General features: G+C 36.6%; 1 protein-coding gene across 6 annotated transcripts in view; it reads left to right on the top strand.

Annotated features, from left to right (window-relative positions):
• LRRC28 (leucine rich repeat containing 28) overlaps positions 1-18,694 on the top strand; it is a 57,913-nt gene that overhangs the window by 30,172 nt on the left and 9,047 nt on the right. For 4 of the 6 annotated variants that reach the window (XM_054213661.1, XM_054213658.1, XM_054213659.1 and 1 more), the window contains 4 exons: positions 3,552-3,758; positions 10,157-10,259; positions 13,919-14,094; positions 16,611-16,770. In XM_054213661.1, the coding sequence (XP_054069636.1) occupies positions 3,552-3,758; positions 10,157-10,259; positions 13,919-14,094; positions 16,611-16,770 (646 nt within the window). Of the gene's footprint in view, positions 1-2,959; positions 3,046-3,551; positions 3,759-10,156; positions 10,260-13,918; positions 14,095-16,610; positions 16,771-18,694 lie in introns of those variants that run through there. The other 2 variants (XM_054213664.1, XM_054213660.1) reach the window with 2 other exon arrangements.

The raw sequence follows: 18,694 nt of genomic DNA, 5'->3' as shown, positions 1-18,694 counted from the left end.
CTTTCAAGATTTCACTTCCTTTTAAATCTGATGTTTCTTTTCTCTTTGTGTTGAGAGATAAACCTGTGTGGTGGTTTTTCTTTTGAAAACCCAAACACGTAGGATGACAGTTCACTTGTCCCTTTCTCCAAGTGGCCGGGAAAGCTATTACCCTGAACGCAAAGGCTGCTTTTTGGAGCCACGGTAATCAATTCTGAATCTTCTAATTATCAAGGATGAAAAAGATTAATTAATTACTCAATTGCTAGCCATTTTAGAATACAGTCTGAAGTATTTATGTGTACGTCTGTGTCACTGAAACCACCTTTGGAAGGCTGTAGGCAGGACTCTGGGTATAAGCCTGTGTTTAAGTTTCTGTGAAGTATGGTAGTGTGTGGATTTACAGTCTGTCAGACACTTTATGTGTACTCCACCATGAACACGTTTGTACCATATGGCCAAGCCATGGAATTGCCCAGCTGTATGTGAAGGCAGTAATCCATGCAGATGGACACGGCTGAAATACTTGGGTCTAAGAACGGGCACAGGAACTTCATGTTTGGACTCAGGTCTCTCCGCATTAGAGGTTTAGCAAAGCTACTGAGGATTTTTTTCTCTGGCTTCTCATATCAAAATGGGGCTCAGTGCTCTTCCATGTTGATTTTGATATCCTGGAGCTAATATAAATTTTAAATTATACATTTATGAATTTCATTTAAAAGTAATTGGAACTCCTCAATGTGGTTTAATGGTGATGTATAATGCTTGTCTCGCTTATCCTTGGAGGTGGGGGCGGGGCGGGGAAGAGATTTCTGAATAACAGTCCCTTCTTTGTCAGTTCTTTTTATTTGGGAATAGCTATCTTTTCTAGGTCTGCCTGAAATTTCCCCAGTCCATCTCATATATGCCCTAGTGCTTGATGAGGTGATAGCAAGAGAGAGATTTGTAAGGCTTTCGCTGTGTTTGTTAGCCAAGGCATCCTTCAGTATTTATGTTGCAAGATTTTTAAAGCATGGATAATAGTATTTAGTAAGTAAAAGCTTGAAAAACTTATTAATGGACTGTTTATATTTTGTGTTATTCCTCTTTATTGTTTTCCTTTGCTTTAATGAGATTGAAAGCAATTTGGTGTCATTAGTAAAAGTCTGAGCATGTTCTTCAAAATGAGCTTTCAACACTATGATGGGGAGTCTGGGGGTTATACCTTTAATCTGATGGCACTTTAAGTTGTTTGGTTTACTTTTTAACTTCATCATGGGTTGGTGGGTGTTTCTGTAACATATGGCACTGTATGTTGAAAGTGGATGTTTACATCTGGTATGCATTGGAAGATTAAGGTAGAGAGGATGAAGTTTTGGGCAAGTATGTGTTTTTTGGATGAAGGATAAAGTGAGAATACTTTTATTTCCTCTTAGATTCGAAACATATCATTCTAGCAATGCCTTTGAAACTCTGCCAGCTTTGCCAACCGTAACATTTATGGGATTTTGGACCTAAACTGAATTAGAAAACTGTTTTTAGTGGCAGAGAAAAAGGTTAGTGCATGAAAATAGCTAGGCCTATTATTGACTGCATGTGGTCAGTGGTTTGGCTGAATGTAGGTGGCTCTTTTCCTGTCACTGTTTTCAAGCATATGGCTTTGTTTGTGATGAATATAAAACTCTTTAAAAATGAGTTCTACTGAAGTTCTTTTGCACAGTAGTCTTTTGCTATTTAGTAGTGATTATTTTGCTTTTGCCATTCATTTTCAATCTTGTAGTAAAAAAACCAAAATGCTTTTAAAACAAAGCTTATGATTCCGGTTGACATCGAAACTAAGAGGTTTGAAGAATGTGATCATCTGTGTATAGCAGCTGCTTCTGTCAGTAATATTTTATAAAAGAATGGATATACTATGTTGTTGATTCTTTATTGTAGCTAATGCTGGGTTTGTTTGCAGTGGGCAGAAACTCCTTTTAAATGTGCACATGCATTTTGTTTAATTAGTACTTTTGTGAGAATCCCTAATACTCAATTATAACTTCCCCTTTTTTCCTCTTCATGTTTTCAGTCGTGAAAGTACCATAGCAGTTTTCCCAAGGTCAGCTTCAGATTTGCCGTTTCTTTTTCCCATTGTGTAGAAGACAGCTTGAAATTAATGTAGTGTTTTTTCTTCTTTGGGTGTAGTATGCACAGTGCTACCTCAGAACTCGGGGAATAGAGAATTTTCTAGCTCTTGCTGGAGAGAGAGCTTAAGGGCATAACAGGTTCTGTTCAGCTTTAACTTAAACAGTGTTACCCTATTTATATCTTTAAAAAAAAAAATGGGCGCTAGAGCTGTAAACTGTGCAGACTGTGGACTGTGTAGATTGTCTGGTGTTTTCAGTGTAGAAAATTCTAGTGAATCTTGTTTTAGCAGCTATCAGATGCAAGAGCTGGTTTCATTCAGCCAAGAGCAAAGTACATTTGGTGCTGCAAGATGCTGAGAACTGCAGTAAGAATTAGGGGCACCAAGCACTTCACGAGCTGGTTTCATTACTGTAAAGTATTTAAAAACAACGCAAAACTGTTTAGCGTTTCCCCATGTTTGGGGATAATAATTTATAGAATTATCCAATTTTTAGAGTAACTGTAAAAGCATAACTAAATAAACAATGAGATAACCTGTAGAGCTGCTTAATGGATCTGTTAGTCCTTAGAGAGGTGCATCTTTGTCCCACAGGCCAGACACAAGGAAAATCACTCTGTTGCACAAGTGAGGCTACCTGTGTGATCAGCTATTGCAGACTTTTAAGAATTTCTTTTATTACCTACATAAAAAAATCAGACAATACTATTTAAAACACAAAATGTACTTTAAAAATTCTTAAAATGTTAAAAAAGATGATCTCTAGAAGCTGTAATTATTGCAACTGTAGGTTAGAACTTACTGTAATACCTTCCTACAAAATAACTTACAGGTTATTAAGAAATTTCTTTTCTAATTTCAACTAGGTCTTTTGAATTGTATTATGAAGACAGAGCTGTTGTTCCTAAGCATGCTTGGTGAAAGACTGTCACTAAGCAAGAAGTGCTATGCATGTATTTGTAAGTCTCATTGCAAGAAAATCTTAAGTAAGGTGGATATAAGCCCTGCATCCTCAAAATTAAAAAAAAAAAAAAAAAATTTGAATTTGCATGAGTTTGGGGGTCATGCAAAACACCCTCAATAACAGCACACTATGTAATGTGTTTTGTTTTGGGTTTTTTTTTTCTAGTTCTAATTTAGGACCAGGAAACTGCTAGATATTTTTGTCAGTAGTAATTGCTACAATTCAGGAATGCTCTATCTTGAGAGATCTCATATTTATATGTACTGCTTAACTGATAACTGTTCTTCATAAAAAAACATTTGAAATATAAAGATGATAGAGATTATTAGTATCAGTTCTGAACACAGATTGCTAGAGCAGTATCTTAGGAGAAAAACAGCACAGCTAACTGATGACCTTTGTTTTTAATTTATGTGAGGGGTGGGTTTTTTTGGGGTCTTGTTTGTGAATTATTAATGTTGTTACATTAATAATTCTCAATGCCTCCTGTTTGGATTGTAGAGGTTGGAGACCTGAGGGAGCTGCAGACGCTGGATATTTCAACCAATCGTTTGATAACGTTACCTGAAAGGCTGCATATGTGCCTTTCGCTGCAGTACTTGACTGCAGACCGAAACCACCTGTGGTATGTTCCCCGCCACCTGTGCCAACTACCAAGCCTCAATGAGCTCTCCATGGCTGGAAACCGCCTTGCATTTTTGCCACTTGGTGAGTCACCACCACCGTTGGGCTGGGGGGGTGGGTCAGAGAAGAGACAGGAAAACAAATTTTCCATCTCAAAAAGGAAAAAAAAACAACAAACAAACACAAAACCAAGTGATTTTCTTTGGTGGTCGCTACAAACTCTGTTTATGGAGTTGTCATATTGTTGAAATTGTTAATAAACAAACAAAAAAAGCAGCTTAAGGTTTCATGTCTGTTTTAAAGCAATAGGTCAGCTATCAAATTTGCTTTATTTTTAGCTAACTGAGGGGTAAAAAAGTTTAAATGATGTTGTATTTAAATATAGTACTATGTAATCTGAGTTCCACCACTTTGGGTAATGATCTGTTTCTGTTTGCTGGATCTGATGATTTAACTAAGATTCTTCAGCTACGGTTTAAAAATTGCTGTGGAATCCCGTTTACCCCTACATAAATTATTTTTCATCATTAGGAATGTCAGTACTGCATAATCTAGCAAAGGTTTCGTTTGTGCTGTATATTGGCATCCATCGAACTTCCATGGTAGTAGCACAGGAGAGAATTTATCTGCCTTTCTCTCAATTCTTTCAAAGTCTGGAAGTGTCAGAGCAGGCCTTCGAGAGTAGGAGGTGCAGTCAGTGTGTGGTGGTTTGTTGTGGGAAGTAGTTGTGCTGTCAGTAAGCGCAGACTGTATATTCTGTTTGTGAAAAGCAAGTCCTCTTCCCCGCGTTTGCTACTTTTTAGCCCTGCCATGGGCTGATCGCTGCTGAAATATAGACACACATGCAGATCTGTCATGTCATTTGCATAGCCATTAATAGTTTTTCTAGAATACGGAGTTTAGTGTTAATTAGGTGCAGATGAAGTTATGATAATCACATTGACAAGAAGCTGAAAATTGAGGTGCCTAAAAATGAGATAATAATTTCTAAATTAATTACATTTGTATAGGTTTAACTTAATTTTTTCAGTACTAGCAATTTAGTCTTTAAAGAAGTTTATGATCTTTCTGATTTTCTTAGCACCTTAGTTTGTATTACTGGAAAGTAAGTAGAAATAATGTCTCTACGCATAGTGTTTTGGTTATGTCCCAACATATGTCATTATATAAATTAGAAGATGAGTTCCAGGATGCATTGTCCAGATTCCATAGTACGAACTAAACTAAGCAAAGTAATTTCCTCTATTTTGGCAAATATTTCTAACTGCATTTCATGAGATAGGAAGTTGAATCTTTTTAATTTTGCAAAAATAAGATGCTGTTCGGTAAGATGAGATGTGAAATATTAAAGATTAAAAGTTTTTGCTACTTTTGCGCTAGTACCTGGATGAGCCATAGATCTGCTGAAGTGTTTTAAGTTCAAAAGGAGGAAATAAATCTCTAATATAATGACACACCTTCTTTTTTCTTTATTTTTAGACTCAAATTCAAAACATTCAAAAGGAACTTTTAAAATAACGGGAAACATCAAAGACTGTCAATTGACCTTGTTCAGTAGTTCTTAATAGTGACTCACTCGTGAACATTTGGAGATAATTTGCTATCTGTGGATATGAAACTGAATCATAAATCCTAGAGTTCAGAGGAAAGCAGCACAGTATAAATGTAAATGTTTAATCCTTCCTCTGAAGAATCAGAAGGCCTCAGAGTGGTCAAGATGTGATGAAATAAAGTAGAACAGAGAGTTAGTGCATTGAAAAGCAAAAAGATTAAATCTATCTTCTGTTGTATGAGAAAATATTTTTCTTGGAGTATTACTGAAGTTAAGGCATAATTGTAGCATTATTTCTGCTAGCTGCACATGTTGGCTATTTTTTCGGGTGTGTCTTCTTACATCCAACTTTACTAGTTAATGACTTTAAGTAACAGTGAAAGATACTGTAGAAATATCTACAAGTGATATTCAAGCAAGAATTGTCAGTTTTTTTTCAGTTAGGGAGTTGAGTTGAAAAGCGGATATTTTATTCATCTCCTGACAGAATGGAGGTTTTTTTCTCTTTTTTATTAGACACGTCCATGTTGGAAGAAATATGTTTGGAACATATTGCTTAATGCTTTTTAAAGTGTGATTTACTTTATTTCATATGGTGGTTGACATCTACTGTGCCAAGGAATCCATTCTTCCTCATCTAAGTTATGTCCCTTGCAGCTGCCAGTAGAGCCTCTTGTTAACTGTAATGGAAATCCGCATTTTCCTGTTCCTTCATCAATAGGTGTAAGGTTTATTCCAGCAGTAGCACAATACTTTCACAGCACTGCTGGACAGGTACTATGTAGGTTTTTCTGTCCTGTACATTCTTTGAAGTTTGTGGGCACATGCATCTAAAGAAAAAAAGTGAAACATTATTAATCAGTTTTACAAAATACAACAAAAATACCTGATCCCACTCTCTCACTTTCAGAACTGGTACATAAATAAGCATATGGGTAAACAATAATGAATTAGTCATTTGTTCTGCAGAATGCACTTAATTCTTGGATATGCCAATATTTAAAAAAAAATTTTTTTTTTCAACTGTTGAATATACCAGTTTATATTCAAAGAAACAGCCTGTGCGGATCTGAGCCTTTGGGCCTTCCTAATAAATTTATTTTTTTTTAAAAAACCCAAATTCTATGTGTAAGTTGAACTGGAAACTGCATCCTGGACAGTCCCAATATTGTCAGGGTAGCTTTCATGCTGCTCTGATAAATGGTCTTAGGAATTCTGTTCTTGAATGGCAGATGGAACTACTGATCATTTTATATCAATCTACTTAAAATATAAATTATCCTTTGATAGAAATTTAACTTTAAAATTTTACCATTAGCAAATGCTCCAGTGCCTGAAAACAAATTCCACTGCAAGCAGAAATTTGAATCTGATGACATTGCAAAAATAAAAATGATTTATGTAATAAAGTACAAATACAATTAAAATAGGCCATAAATTCTCCAGTGTACTGGCAGTACAGGGGATGTTATGACAGCAAATATTCAGTGTTATATCACTTTTTATTGAGGGTTTATGTGCACTTTTTGTTTAGAAAATGGGTCTAGTAATTATCAGTGCACAGTAAACAAAGATCTTATTCTACCTCAGTATATGCTGCTTTTGTGTCCTGTATGGTTAAAAGAGCATCAGTGCAGACACACAAGAGCTTTTGTTCCATCTTCAGCCATGTGGAATGCATATGGCAGGGCCCTGAGGTTAAAAAAAAAAAAAAAAAAAAAGAAAAAGGGAGAAAAAGAAAAAAATAGAATTGGGGTTTGTTCAGGACTCATGGCATTTGGTCATTTCTGGGAGAAAGGTCTTTGATCTGGGAGCCTGGAAGGAGGAAAGTGGAAATGTTTTAGACACAGTACAGTGCTTGCAAAAGCCACATGAAAACCTTCTTTGTAGCTTTAGCCTTTTCAGAGATGGACAGCTTCCTTATTTTACAAAGTTCTTCAGAAGCATGTTTTTTAGAGAACTTTTAACAATATTTGTTGACTGATATAAGACATAAAAATTAATGTGGATGGAATACAAAGAGCTTTTGAAAGTGATGATTTATTTAAATTTAAACTTTATGGATAATGTTTGCAACTGGAAAAAATCTTTTGGGGACTAGAAGATGCTCGGTTATTTAATGCAAAGAAACTATATCAAAGGAACACTTATCGTTACAGGCTATTTGGCTTTGGGAATTGAATTTTTCCTACTGAGATATTTTGTCTAACATCCAAAAATTTGCTTTAATTACCTAGGAAATGCAGTCAACTCAGAACTTAGAATCTAAACATAGCATAAGATAAAGACAGAGGGAAGAGATGAGATGCAGCATAACTCCCCCCTCAATGCATATGAAAAGAACAGCTTTAGGGCTTTTTTTGACTTGCCTGATTTTCAGTCCATTTGCATACATCTGTGTAGAAATGAGCAAGATGAGCCTCTTTTAAAAAATTTCCTTCCATTCTCTAAATTAATAAGTTAAACAGTAGCACATTCAAGCTACCCCAGCAACCCATAGTTTTATGCCGTTCTTAGTATAATTGGCTTCTGCAACATCAGGCGATATTCTCTAAGCGTGAGGTGTGCCACGCACATGCTATCTACTTTAAATTTTATTGGCTGATCCTTTCCCAGCCTTAAAATATCTTATGGTGTTATAGTGCCTCACTATTGCAATATTTTTATTCATTGTAAGATAACAATGTTTTTGTTTCATCTAAAAATATCCCAGAACTTTACTAAACTATTTTCAGCTCTGCAATACTGAGCCAAAATAAATCATCTTTTTGAGGTGTTAGCTCATAACGATGCACAGCAGCATCTCACAGCAGTGCCCATCAGTCAGCAGAGATATTTGTACTTGCTTCTTGGGGCAGGACAGTTGATGGATGCAGCAGATAGCTCTGTGAACTAGAATGTCTTTGGGACAGCGTCAAAGAAGCATTTGATGGTTGAACGTGTCCCCTGATGTCCAGTGACTCTGGTTAGAACAAAGCCCAGATTATGGTCCATGAAACCTCCATAGACTGTTGAAGGGCAAGGGCCTGTAATAAAAAAAAAAAATAAAAAGCCAAACCTTAATTTTTCTATGTTAACATTTTTATTTCAGAAAAGGAATCTATTAATTTTCTGTTGGTATGATCACTTGTTCTTTATATTAAAGAATTGACAATGTCACACCCTCTGAAGCTCCTCCTCAAATGTGAGCTTTTAAGGTTTCTGGTGCTTACAGCTGCCATTCAAGTGGGTGACAGCTGAAGGCATTCAGTATATTTTAAGATGGCCAAACATTTGAGGGGGAATCACTCAAAATATCGTTTGCTTTATCTGCACTAAGTGGTGTCCAGAGCTCTTGTGTACACTAAAACTATTTAATAATAAAGAAGGGATTGTATTACCTATTGTCATGGTAGGGAATGATAAGAGATCATTATTCCCGATAGAATTTCTGAGAAATATCATGGAAATTCTTTTGATTTTTATTCTGTTCTTGGCCACAATTACGAAAGGGACAGAAGCTATGCTAATTTCTCTGGTTATCCTTATCTTTATGCCAACCAAGGTAGCTGACAGTTGATAAAGATGGGATAGTCGGAATTAGTTGATATTAGTATTGTTTTGCAGTGTGGCGGTTTCAGCCAAATGGCTGTTTATTTTGCTTAGTTTCTATATCATACTCGTAAAAGTTTAAGAAGTTGAGAGGCATACAGATACTATTTTTTTTTTTTTATTTTTTTCATAATGCAACTTGTCTGGATTGCAGCTCTCCGCTCCCAGGCAGAGAGGCTTTCAAACATTGTTTGCTTGGTTTGTGCTTTGTATTAAATGCATATGCCTTTTTCCTAACCCAGTAGCTTGAATGACATAGGAGCTACAGATAAAATGAGTTGCCCAGATGATCCTACGTCAGCTTTCTTGCCAGTTCAAAACTCTTTTTGACTATTATTTTTAGTTCGCTGTTTGGATTGTCTTTTTAAACATCTCACATTGGCATGTTTTTCACTTCTTTTGATAGCAAACAGTTTTACCACTGACTAGATCTTGCTGATAAGCAAAATACTTGTTTCTGAGAATTATTCCTAGAAGCCTAAATTTTGCCCTTTAATTTTGTTCCATTTTCCCACTTTAATTTTCTAAACAAAATAAAATTATTCCCTACCTATATGCTCCTTTCTGGAGGTATGGTAATATATCTCTAGTCTGTGAAAGTATTGCTTAAACATGCTGTAGTTGCCTCTTTTGACTGCCAGACATGAATATTTTAACAGAAATAAAGTAAGAAGCACACCTTCAGATGTATTGATCGCTTACTTGCAACCACAACTTTTGTTGCAGAATATTCTGCAGTTTAATGCTTGTGTATTTTCTTGTGTTCTGTAATTACCGCATCATGCAGACTTGTTTCTGAATGATTACTGGCTGTATTTGGTTATGGCGAATGGAATCAAACAAGTATCTCTTCTTGGGGAAAAAAAAAAGCTGGACAGAGGAGATTCTAGTTTCTTTACCACTTTACCAAAGATGGTGAAGCTGTGATTTCAGTGACATGAGGCCAGTTAATGAAAGCAGGTTTGACCTTATGAACTTGAAATATGCACTGTAGACTTGAAATCAGTTGTCCCTTTGCGTCTTCAAACTGACTTCGGAGTTTGTCAATGTGAAAATTTAATTATTTATAACGGGATTTTCAGGGCTACTGAAAAGGCGTTTCGTTTTGTTTCAGTAATTTTAAATGCTATTTTCTAAACAGCTTTTTAGCTGTTTTTTTTCTAAACAGCTCATCCATAATAAAAACCATTGGGTGAAATTTTACAACTGGGAAGTACTAATTTATGTTTGCTTACATTGAGTCTGATTAGTTTATTTATAACTGAAGAGAATTGCTTTGCTTATAATTGTTGCTATGTCATCCCTTCTCCCCCTGACTTTTCTTGTTTTCTAAACCCAGATTTAGGTCGTTCTCGGGAGCTACAATATGTTTACGTGGATAACAATATTCACCTGAAAGGCCTCCCATCTTATCTGTATAATAAAGTCATTGGTTGCAGTGGGTAGGTATGAATTAATTCAGATGTCTTGCATACCTGTTCCTTATAAAACTTCTCATAAAATATCTTCCTGTGTGACAAAACTGATTTGTGTGTGTGATTGATTCAGAACTGATGTTACTTTGAGGGGATTACTGCAGCTCCCAGTTCTGTTTTTGTTTTGTAATAAGTCTTCTGTGTTAATTGCTGACTTTCAGTGTTTTCCTTTTAAGCCGTAAGAGACAGTGCAGTTATTCTGAAGGAATTTGTAATGATAATGTAAGGCCTAAAGCTGAGTGCTAGCAGCATTTAAAGGCTGGCCAAAAATGTAAGCTTCACAGAATTTACAGAACTAAAGAATGAACAAAACAGGTTTTTTTTTTTTTTAATGTGTTGCAGCATCTAACCAGTTTGTAAATTCTCACATTTCTGTAAGTTATAGGCCATTTCTTGGAACGTCACACGCAGCTCTTTCACTCATTTTACATCCTAGTGTCAGCTTCTTGTAGGTCTTGGTACCTACTAACTAAAATAAGTAACTTTTTTTTTTAGGAATTATGGATTGACAGGTATATTTTTACATGTGGATTTTAAAAATATCCTAGGCTGTCTCATGTTTGTGGTTAGGATGTGAGGAAAAACGTGGTCTGTCTAGGACAGTAGCTTAATTCTTTCTGCACTGACACTAGCATAAATTAGGATCAGCACCACTGATGAATGGAGCCTTACTGGTGTAAAACTGATCAGAAGAGGATTGTCCCCATTACCATCTAATTATAAATTTCTGGTATGCTCGCTCTCAGCAAATCTTGCATTAAATATAAATTCCCTCTCTACAGCCTGCACTCTACTGCAATATGCGAGATGCTGAGTCTTGGCATTTTAAGGTTTTTCTAATATTCTTGTGTCAGCTGGCTGTGTGATATTTAAATACTTATAGTTGGATTATAATTCTGCTGAACTGTGTGCAGTCTCAAGATCCTACTAATTTTGTTTTTCTGGAAAAATAATTTCTAGCCTTTGTTCTTTCAGAACTGATTGTAAATTGTAAGACAGACACTAAATTGATCCTAAAGATAACAGAACTGTATTGATTGTGACCAAAACCACTCGTGACAATGCAGGAAATCTTCCAATAGGTTTGGTCCAACTGTCCTGTCTATTTCAGGTGATTTTCAACAACCGTATCTTTATTTTTTTAAAATGTTTTTAAGTCCTTATTTTATACTCAGTCAAAATAATTTTATCTTTGCCCTGATCTTTTGTGAAGATATTACCAGTTCTTTTTGTTGTCATCACATGTACGCTCCTGGTGAGGCTAGCTGTTAGTATCTCTGATGGAGAGTCTTAAAAATCTAGTATAGAAGAGACCAAAAATTGTTGCAATGAAATTAATTCTTGTAATGCTTCTGTGGAATAAAAAAAAATATTTTTTTTCCTTAATAATAAAGAATAAAAAGAAATTATTTTTAGCAAGCAACACAGTATTTGTATTTTGTATTTGTGTAGCAGATATTTGTCTTTATGTTCTGAAACCATCTTGAAATATAATAGATTATTTTTAAGGAAAATTTTCAACATAGGAAGAGCACTTATTTATATTATTAAGAAACCAAAGCTCTTATTTGATTGTGCTGAGTGATGTTAAAATTGTGTAATAATGACCATGTGAAGAATTTCTGTGTTCTTTCCAAGACAGCATTAGTAACCAGTGCAAGGTTTTCATGGGTCAGGCGAGAGTTGAAGATCCGGGCTTTAGTGCTCTGTCTGGTCATCCACTGGAGAATAAAATCTGACATGCTGCTAACATAAAGCTAGATTTCTGAAAATAGAATATAAATTGCATTGTGTAAGTAATGAATCTCTGTCTGGGAATCCTGCAGTCAGACTGACTGAAAAAGTCTTTTATGTAAGAGGTGATGATCTCACCACTCAAAATAAATTTTGATCTTATTTTTTGCAGATTGGATTTCATAGTCTCCAGCTAGATATCTGTCAGTCTTGTTGAAGGCAGCCAATAGGTGGTCACAGCTTTTTTTCTCCTCAGTTATTTATTCACCAGGGTTCTTCTGTAGTTCCATTTTTTCCAGCTAGGTAGAGCATCCTCTATTCCACTTTTTAACCTCCAAGGATTTTGTGTGGGTTTTTTTTTAATTCTTTGTTCTTGCACCCAGTATTACCCATAGGTTGAGATTCATTCCCTAATCCATCCTGATTTAAGGGTGTATATCTCTTAGATTATTCCTCTTGATGGTCTGTTTTGCTTGTTTACTTTGTTTTTCAATGTTGTGGTCAGGCATTAAAGTTTACATAAAGTAGACCAAATGGCCAGTCTCTGAACTGCAGAAACTGTAGTGAGTTTGTGGGTGTATCTTCTAGCTAGGTTGGTGATCAGTCAATCAGCTTGAAAATACAACATTATAGACATATTTGTTGTGATAGCTGACTCATTGGGTATGGATTGCTGGGGAATGGATTGTTGGAATATTGGATTGCTGAATTCCCAATTATATTTTAACCCCATTAATGGTTTGTGGGAAAGTATTAAATATTTAACAAGAGGCTTATTGACTTGCTGTTTGATGCTGCTCTTTTTTGCTTGTTTCTCTGGGCTATCTTTCCTTTAATCAGAAGAGATGAGAGTCTTTGTTATCAGAGAAGTACTGAGAGCTTTCTTTCACATCTGATAAGGTTGAGTGTAGTTACCTCAGTTTTAGGTCCGATATCTGTGAAGGCTGACGAATTTGTGTTTCTGTTCCATTTGTTAAGACTGGCCCTAACAAGTTGCTCTTGGCTTCAAATTTAAGTTGTCATAAACAATTCCGATTCCCCTGTTGACTTCCCCAACCTCTTAGTAGAATTTTCCTATGTGTGTCTCTTTGGTATGATAGCTTGCAACAAGGATCACGTAAAGAGTTGTTATTTTTACTACAAGCTACGTTTCTCTCCTTGGATCCAAATAACCTTTCTTTTCCTTATATGATTTGAGAAGGATAAAGGCTAGTGGGCTTTCTAGGGTATATTTCTACTACAGCTTAGGCTACTCTTTATTTTTCCTTCACCTACCTCCCTGCACCCTCCAAGGAAGCTGGGTGAGGAAGAGTATAGTACAGAACCACTCAGTGGCACTTAAATTGTTTTGGGTTTTTTTTGGTGGTTGTAGTTTGCCTCAAGTATTATAGTTGAGAAATCCTTTACCGTTCTCAACTGGTTGATCCAAGACGCATGAGGCCAACTGTTAGGTATGAAACTGCTCCTCTATGTAACATATTTAGTAATAATAGCATTCAGAGGCTAAAAGAGATTCGTGTGTTGGCAAAGTTAGGGACACGTAGTGCACTTTGTTCACCTCCTTGGGATTGTGTTCTTATTTCTCCAGCTTTTGTATGTTACTTGATAAGTAAAGACCTCCAGCTGTCCCACGACTAGCACATCACAGAAGGTGGTAATCTATAGAAAATGTGTGTCAACATAGAATCATAGAATAGTTTGGGTTGGAGGGGACCTTTAAAGGTCATCTGGTACAACCCCAACATGTATTGTACTCTGCAAGGTATCCTTGAAGGGTGCTGCACTGAAGAACAGTATCAGGCATACTCTGGGTTGGTCATCTGGGTTTCCCCATAAGTTACTTTTATTATTTTTTTTCCTAACCACTTTCTAAATCTCTTGTGTCCTTCTAGTTGTGGTTCCCCAATTCAAGTTTCAGAGGTGAAACTGCTTTCTTTTTCATCGGGCCAGTTAACTGTGTTCCTGCCAGCAGAGGTGAAATCTATAGGGACAGAAACAGATCATGTGCTGCCTTTGCAAGAACTGGCCATGAGGACCCTCTATAACGCCTACTACAGATTTTTAAAAGGTATGATATTTCCGCATTCCTCAGATTACAGGAAGTGCTTTTCTGGCAGTCATCGGAACATTTCAAATAGCTCTTCAAAGAGCTGGGTAAAGATTAATATTTTAAAAGTTTTATTTGATCAAATTATGTTTGAAATGTTGTGTTAGAACAAAAATGTCCAATATCAAAAACCAGAGATCCAAAGACTATTTCTAAGGTCGAATGGTGCTTACAAATGGTTTCTTTCTTGAGGACTGTATAAAGAAGGATGCTTTTTGCAGGAGAAACTCTTTAATGGAAATAGGAGATGAGAAATACAGTTCCTGAGGCAAGATGAGATGCATCAGCCAACAATGCAACTTCTCGCCAGGCAGCACACTCCTAAACTGGCAGACTTGTTATACATAAGGCAAAAGAAATGCTAGCAGCCCTTGGCCATTTCAGTACAACGTGACAGCTGAGCTGTTTTAGTTCTGCCCCAGTTCAGGCTCTTTGCTGTAAAGCGGCCCTTGGCTCATCTGGTTATGCATCGTGCAGTCACATGAGTTAGTAGTATCTGATGATAACCTGCAGATTCAGATTTTGTCAGATTTAGATGTATTGTGACTCTCCCCTAATCAAGGCATCTTGGGAATTTGTTAGCTTTAGAGGTGACAGTAGGAAGCAGAAGGGTAGAGAGTTACAATGGGAAGATTAGAGGGTTATTGTGAGGGGTCACTTGTACCATGGCCACTGGAGGAAATCGTAACTGCCGAACTATTGCTTTGCCGGGAACAGCATATGAGGCGGTTGGCAGCAAATACACTGAAGGGAAGAAGCTTCATGTTCAGGGGTGGGATAAATGTACAAGCCTGTGTTCACAGGAAATGGCACTGCTTTGTGGAGTGATGTAGATGTATTTACTGATGAATTGACCAGTTTGAGGTTGTGTCTTTTTTTATATTTCTGCATACGGAGGGGGAGATGGGAGGTTTTTGGTTGTTTAGTATCAGGTTATCAGATGCACCAAAACTACACAATGATGGATGCTGTTTCATTTTGATTTGGAAAATTCTAGTCTTTGAAAAGGAGTTTGAGAACATCAGGTACAAGACCATCAGTAACTACTTTTCTCACACAGCTGTGACTTGCACAATAATTTCTGGAATACGACAGTGTGAATGTGGTTCCTGAAGATGTTGGTGAAGTTTGGTTTGGAAACAGCAAGATACCATTGTAAAATCAGTTTGAGAAATGGTTTGTAGATGGTTTATACGAGACTGTGAGAACTATATCTGGTTACAGCCAAGGTGCAGAACCTGAAAAACATGGTGAAACATTTTTTAACTGTCTTGCCTACTTCTAGTTTGCTACACTGTACTGTGAAGTCTTTTTATATATTTATGTATACATATACACACACACATATATATTTTCTTATTCTGAGTGACCTTATTAAAGACTTATGTGCATTACCACCGGCAACACCCACACTTCAGTGAGGCAGGAGTAATGCATAGTTCAGACAGGTGTAAGATAATGGTGTGCTGGGGAAGCAGGTGGCACATATGATTAAAGCAGCAGATTTGATCTATCATTGCCTAAATTTGCAGTTTCAAGGGTGCTGTTAAATACTTGGCGGCTGCTAGGTAAGTATGACAGAAGTGACTAGACTACTTTCCCTCAATCTTTGCTTGGCTACAGAATGTGACCTTTTCTTTCTGACGCAAATGTACTGTTCGTCATGCCTGTCGTCTCAGTTGAGGCTGTTGTGGTACATTGTGTATGGGGTTAATCCTTACAGTGTTTGAAAGCTGAAACTAGTGTGATATTGCAAAACTGATTTATTGGGTACTGCATCTTGTCTTGATTACTCAGCACCTAAACTCACTCACCTGTCTGGGCTGTCTCTCAGTTTCTAGATGGAGATTAGCATGTTGGCTTTAATTTTTTTATAAAACACTATGTCGCTTGGGCCAAGCCTGAGAAAATAATTGCTCTTTCCTATAAAATGACCCTGGAGTCCCTTTTGGTGAAAATGATGGCGTCTTGTAAACTGTGGGGGCACACTTAAGGGATTATGAATGTATTGATCTTTGTAGAGTGGTCTCTTTGGTTGGACCGGTGAGAATTATGCTAGGTTGGATTGTATTTCAAGTAATTCTAAATATTTCAGATCCCTTTGTGCTGATGGTGGAGTTTGGGCTTTTTTAGTGAGCTGTCTAGATCATCTTTGTGTCTGAAAATGTTTTATGATATCTGTTTTTTATTATTTGCTTGAGCTATAATATTTTCACCTGGGTATTTAGGTCCAGTTAATTTTATACTGACAGATTCTAAACTTACACATTCAACTTTCTGAGTTTATACATGGGAAGTACCATGTGCCCAACCCTAATTGTGGTAATTTGTGTTTCCTTGCTGTTCTTTTCACAAAGTCTTAAGAATGTTTGACAGCTGATTTTCTGAATTGTTCATGGATCATGCTTGTTGTGTTTGACTTTATCATGCAATTGTTTTGTTACAAGCCTTTTTTTTTTTTTTCTTTTCTTCTCTAGATTTGAACTTTCTGACTCCAATCTCACTACCCAAAAGCCTCTTGGAATTGCTGCACTGTCCCTTGGGACACTGCCACCGCTGCAGCCAGCCTATGTTTACCATTGTCTACCCAAAGCTCTTTCCCTTGAGGGAAACTCCAATGGCAGGATTGCATCAAGGGTAATTATACAGGAAATTACACTGGGGTTTCATTTAGGAAGAAAAACACCTTATGGAACAAAGCATATTCTTAAGGGTTTTTTTTTTTAACTTAGCAGCCTTTCAGATCTAAAGCCCCTGTCCTCTGATTGCATATAAAAGTTGACAAATCTTTTATTTGCAAGACAACCAGCATACCGCTGTTAGACTGTTTAACAAGGACTATCACACTTGCCTGTTTCAGATTGCTGTAAGATAGTGAAGGGTTTTGATATGATGGGATTGACTTGTTCGTGGTAGTGCAGCACATGCTGTGCCTTGGGAAGGAAATACTACCTAACTCCAATACTTCCCGAGTTAAGTCTCAACCCGAGCGTCAGGAAAATGCCACCACCAAATAAAAGTGCTGTAGGATTAAAGGCAGAAAAAAGCTCTAAAGCCAGAGTTTAATGAAAGTGTTCTGCAGTAACATATTCTTGTTTTTCTTTCCATGCTAATTAAATTGAGATATGCTGTGGAAACATTCTGCATTGTAACATACGTTTCGTAGCAATACATCTTTTCAAAAATATTTCAGTTTTTATGGTTGTAGCAGATGTGAGTGTGTCTGCAGGATTCACAAGACAAGTAGACAAGCCTATACAGACTTCTGACTTGCTGGACAGTACAGTCATAGAAGGGACTCAAAATGGGGATATGGTTCAGGGAATATTGCCCTCATGTAGATAAAGATTTACAATGCCTTTAAGGTGAGCACTGATCGTTTTCCAGTGATTCTTTCCCTAACCCATGTTAGTCTGAGCTGATACTGTAGTACACCATGAGCCACAGTACCAACAAATCCACTTTCTGCAATGGAAAAGTATCCTCAGAGAAATTTAAACTCATTCTACTTGGACAAAACTACAGTACCATTTGAAACCTAATAAATAAGGTTTAAAGAAAAGTCATTTGGAGTTAAGCAAATGTGATGCTCAGGTTCTTTGTAGGGAATTCATGTTCAAGCCATTATTTATAAAGCATCTGCTTAAAGGTGGGGAGCAGAAAAGACAGGTGCTTTAAAAAGGAGTGTTTCTGAAATTACTTGTTGGTATATATAATGCACAAGAATGCCACTTAGTTCTTGTCCTGCTGAAATCCATTGACTTGACCGTTATCTTCCATAAAAATAAAAAACTGCTTTTCAATAGGAAGATCCGTACGAAAAAAGAGCAGACTAATTGGTGATTCAGGTTGATGGTACCTGTTTTCCGGAGCTGTACCACAGGTTATTTTCCCATGATTTTTGTGGCGTAAGAGGTATCTGATTTGTAAGCAATTCAACTTTATGAAATGAAAACAACTTAGGTATGCTAAATCTGGACAGCGGCCAGAAGGCTGCATAAATGCTATTTTGGAAAAGTCATCTTTCTTAGAAAGATCTGATTGTAGAGATTGCATACTTCAACTTGCCATTCTGTTACACTTCAGTCGTATGTTGAAATTGAATGGATTTCATGTTGAGTTAAATTAATTGCTTCCACATTACAGTCATTATATTCAGGGTGGCATAAAATGTTATAATCATGCTATAAAGTATTTCTTTCAAGCATTGAGCTCCATTAGAGCAGTCTAATTTTCTAAGAAACGGATGGAGAACTACTTGCTGGTCACTAAATCCTTATATTATCAGAAATAATCCAGCAACGGGAGAGTTTGGACTAGAGTAGAGAGCTCTACTTCCTGATTGCTAAGCACTGCTCATTGTAGAACTTAAAAGTTATCAGATGATACACATGTAAGTAGACACCTTTAGGAATTATTAAAGTTATGACTCAAAGCATACTTAAAGGCTATTTTCCCAGAACACTATATTAATGTTCTAAAATATATTAATTGAAAATATTTATTTCTGCATGGTTTTCACTTGTTTAAAAAATGGTTTGCATTCCCTCCCTTAAACAAG

The sequence above is a fragment of the Rissa tridactyla genome, chromosome 9 (genome assembly GCF_028500815.1).
Source record: "Rissa tridactyla isolate bRisTri1 chromosome 9, bRisTri1.patW.cur.20221130, whole genome shotgun sequence".
NCBI lineage: Eukaryota > Metazoa > Chordata > Aves > Charadriiformes > Laridae > Rissa > Rissa tridactyla.
This window is presented reverse-complemented; position numbering and strand designations above follow the sequence as displayed.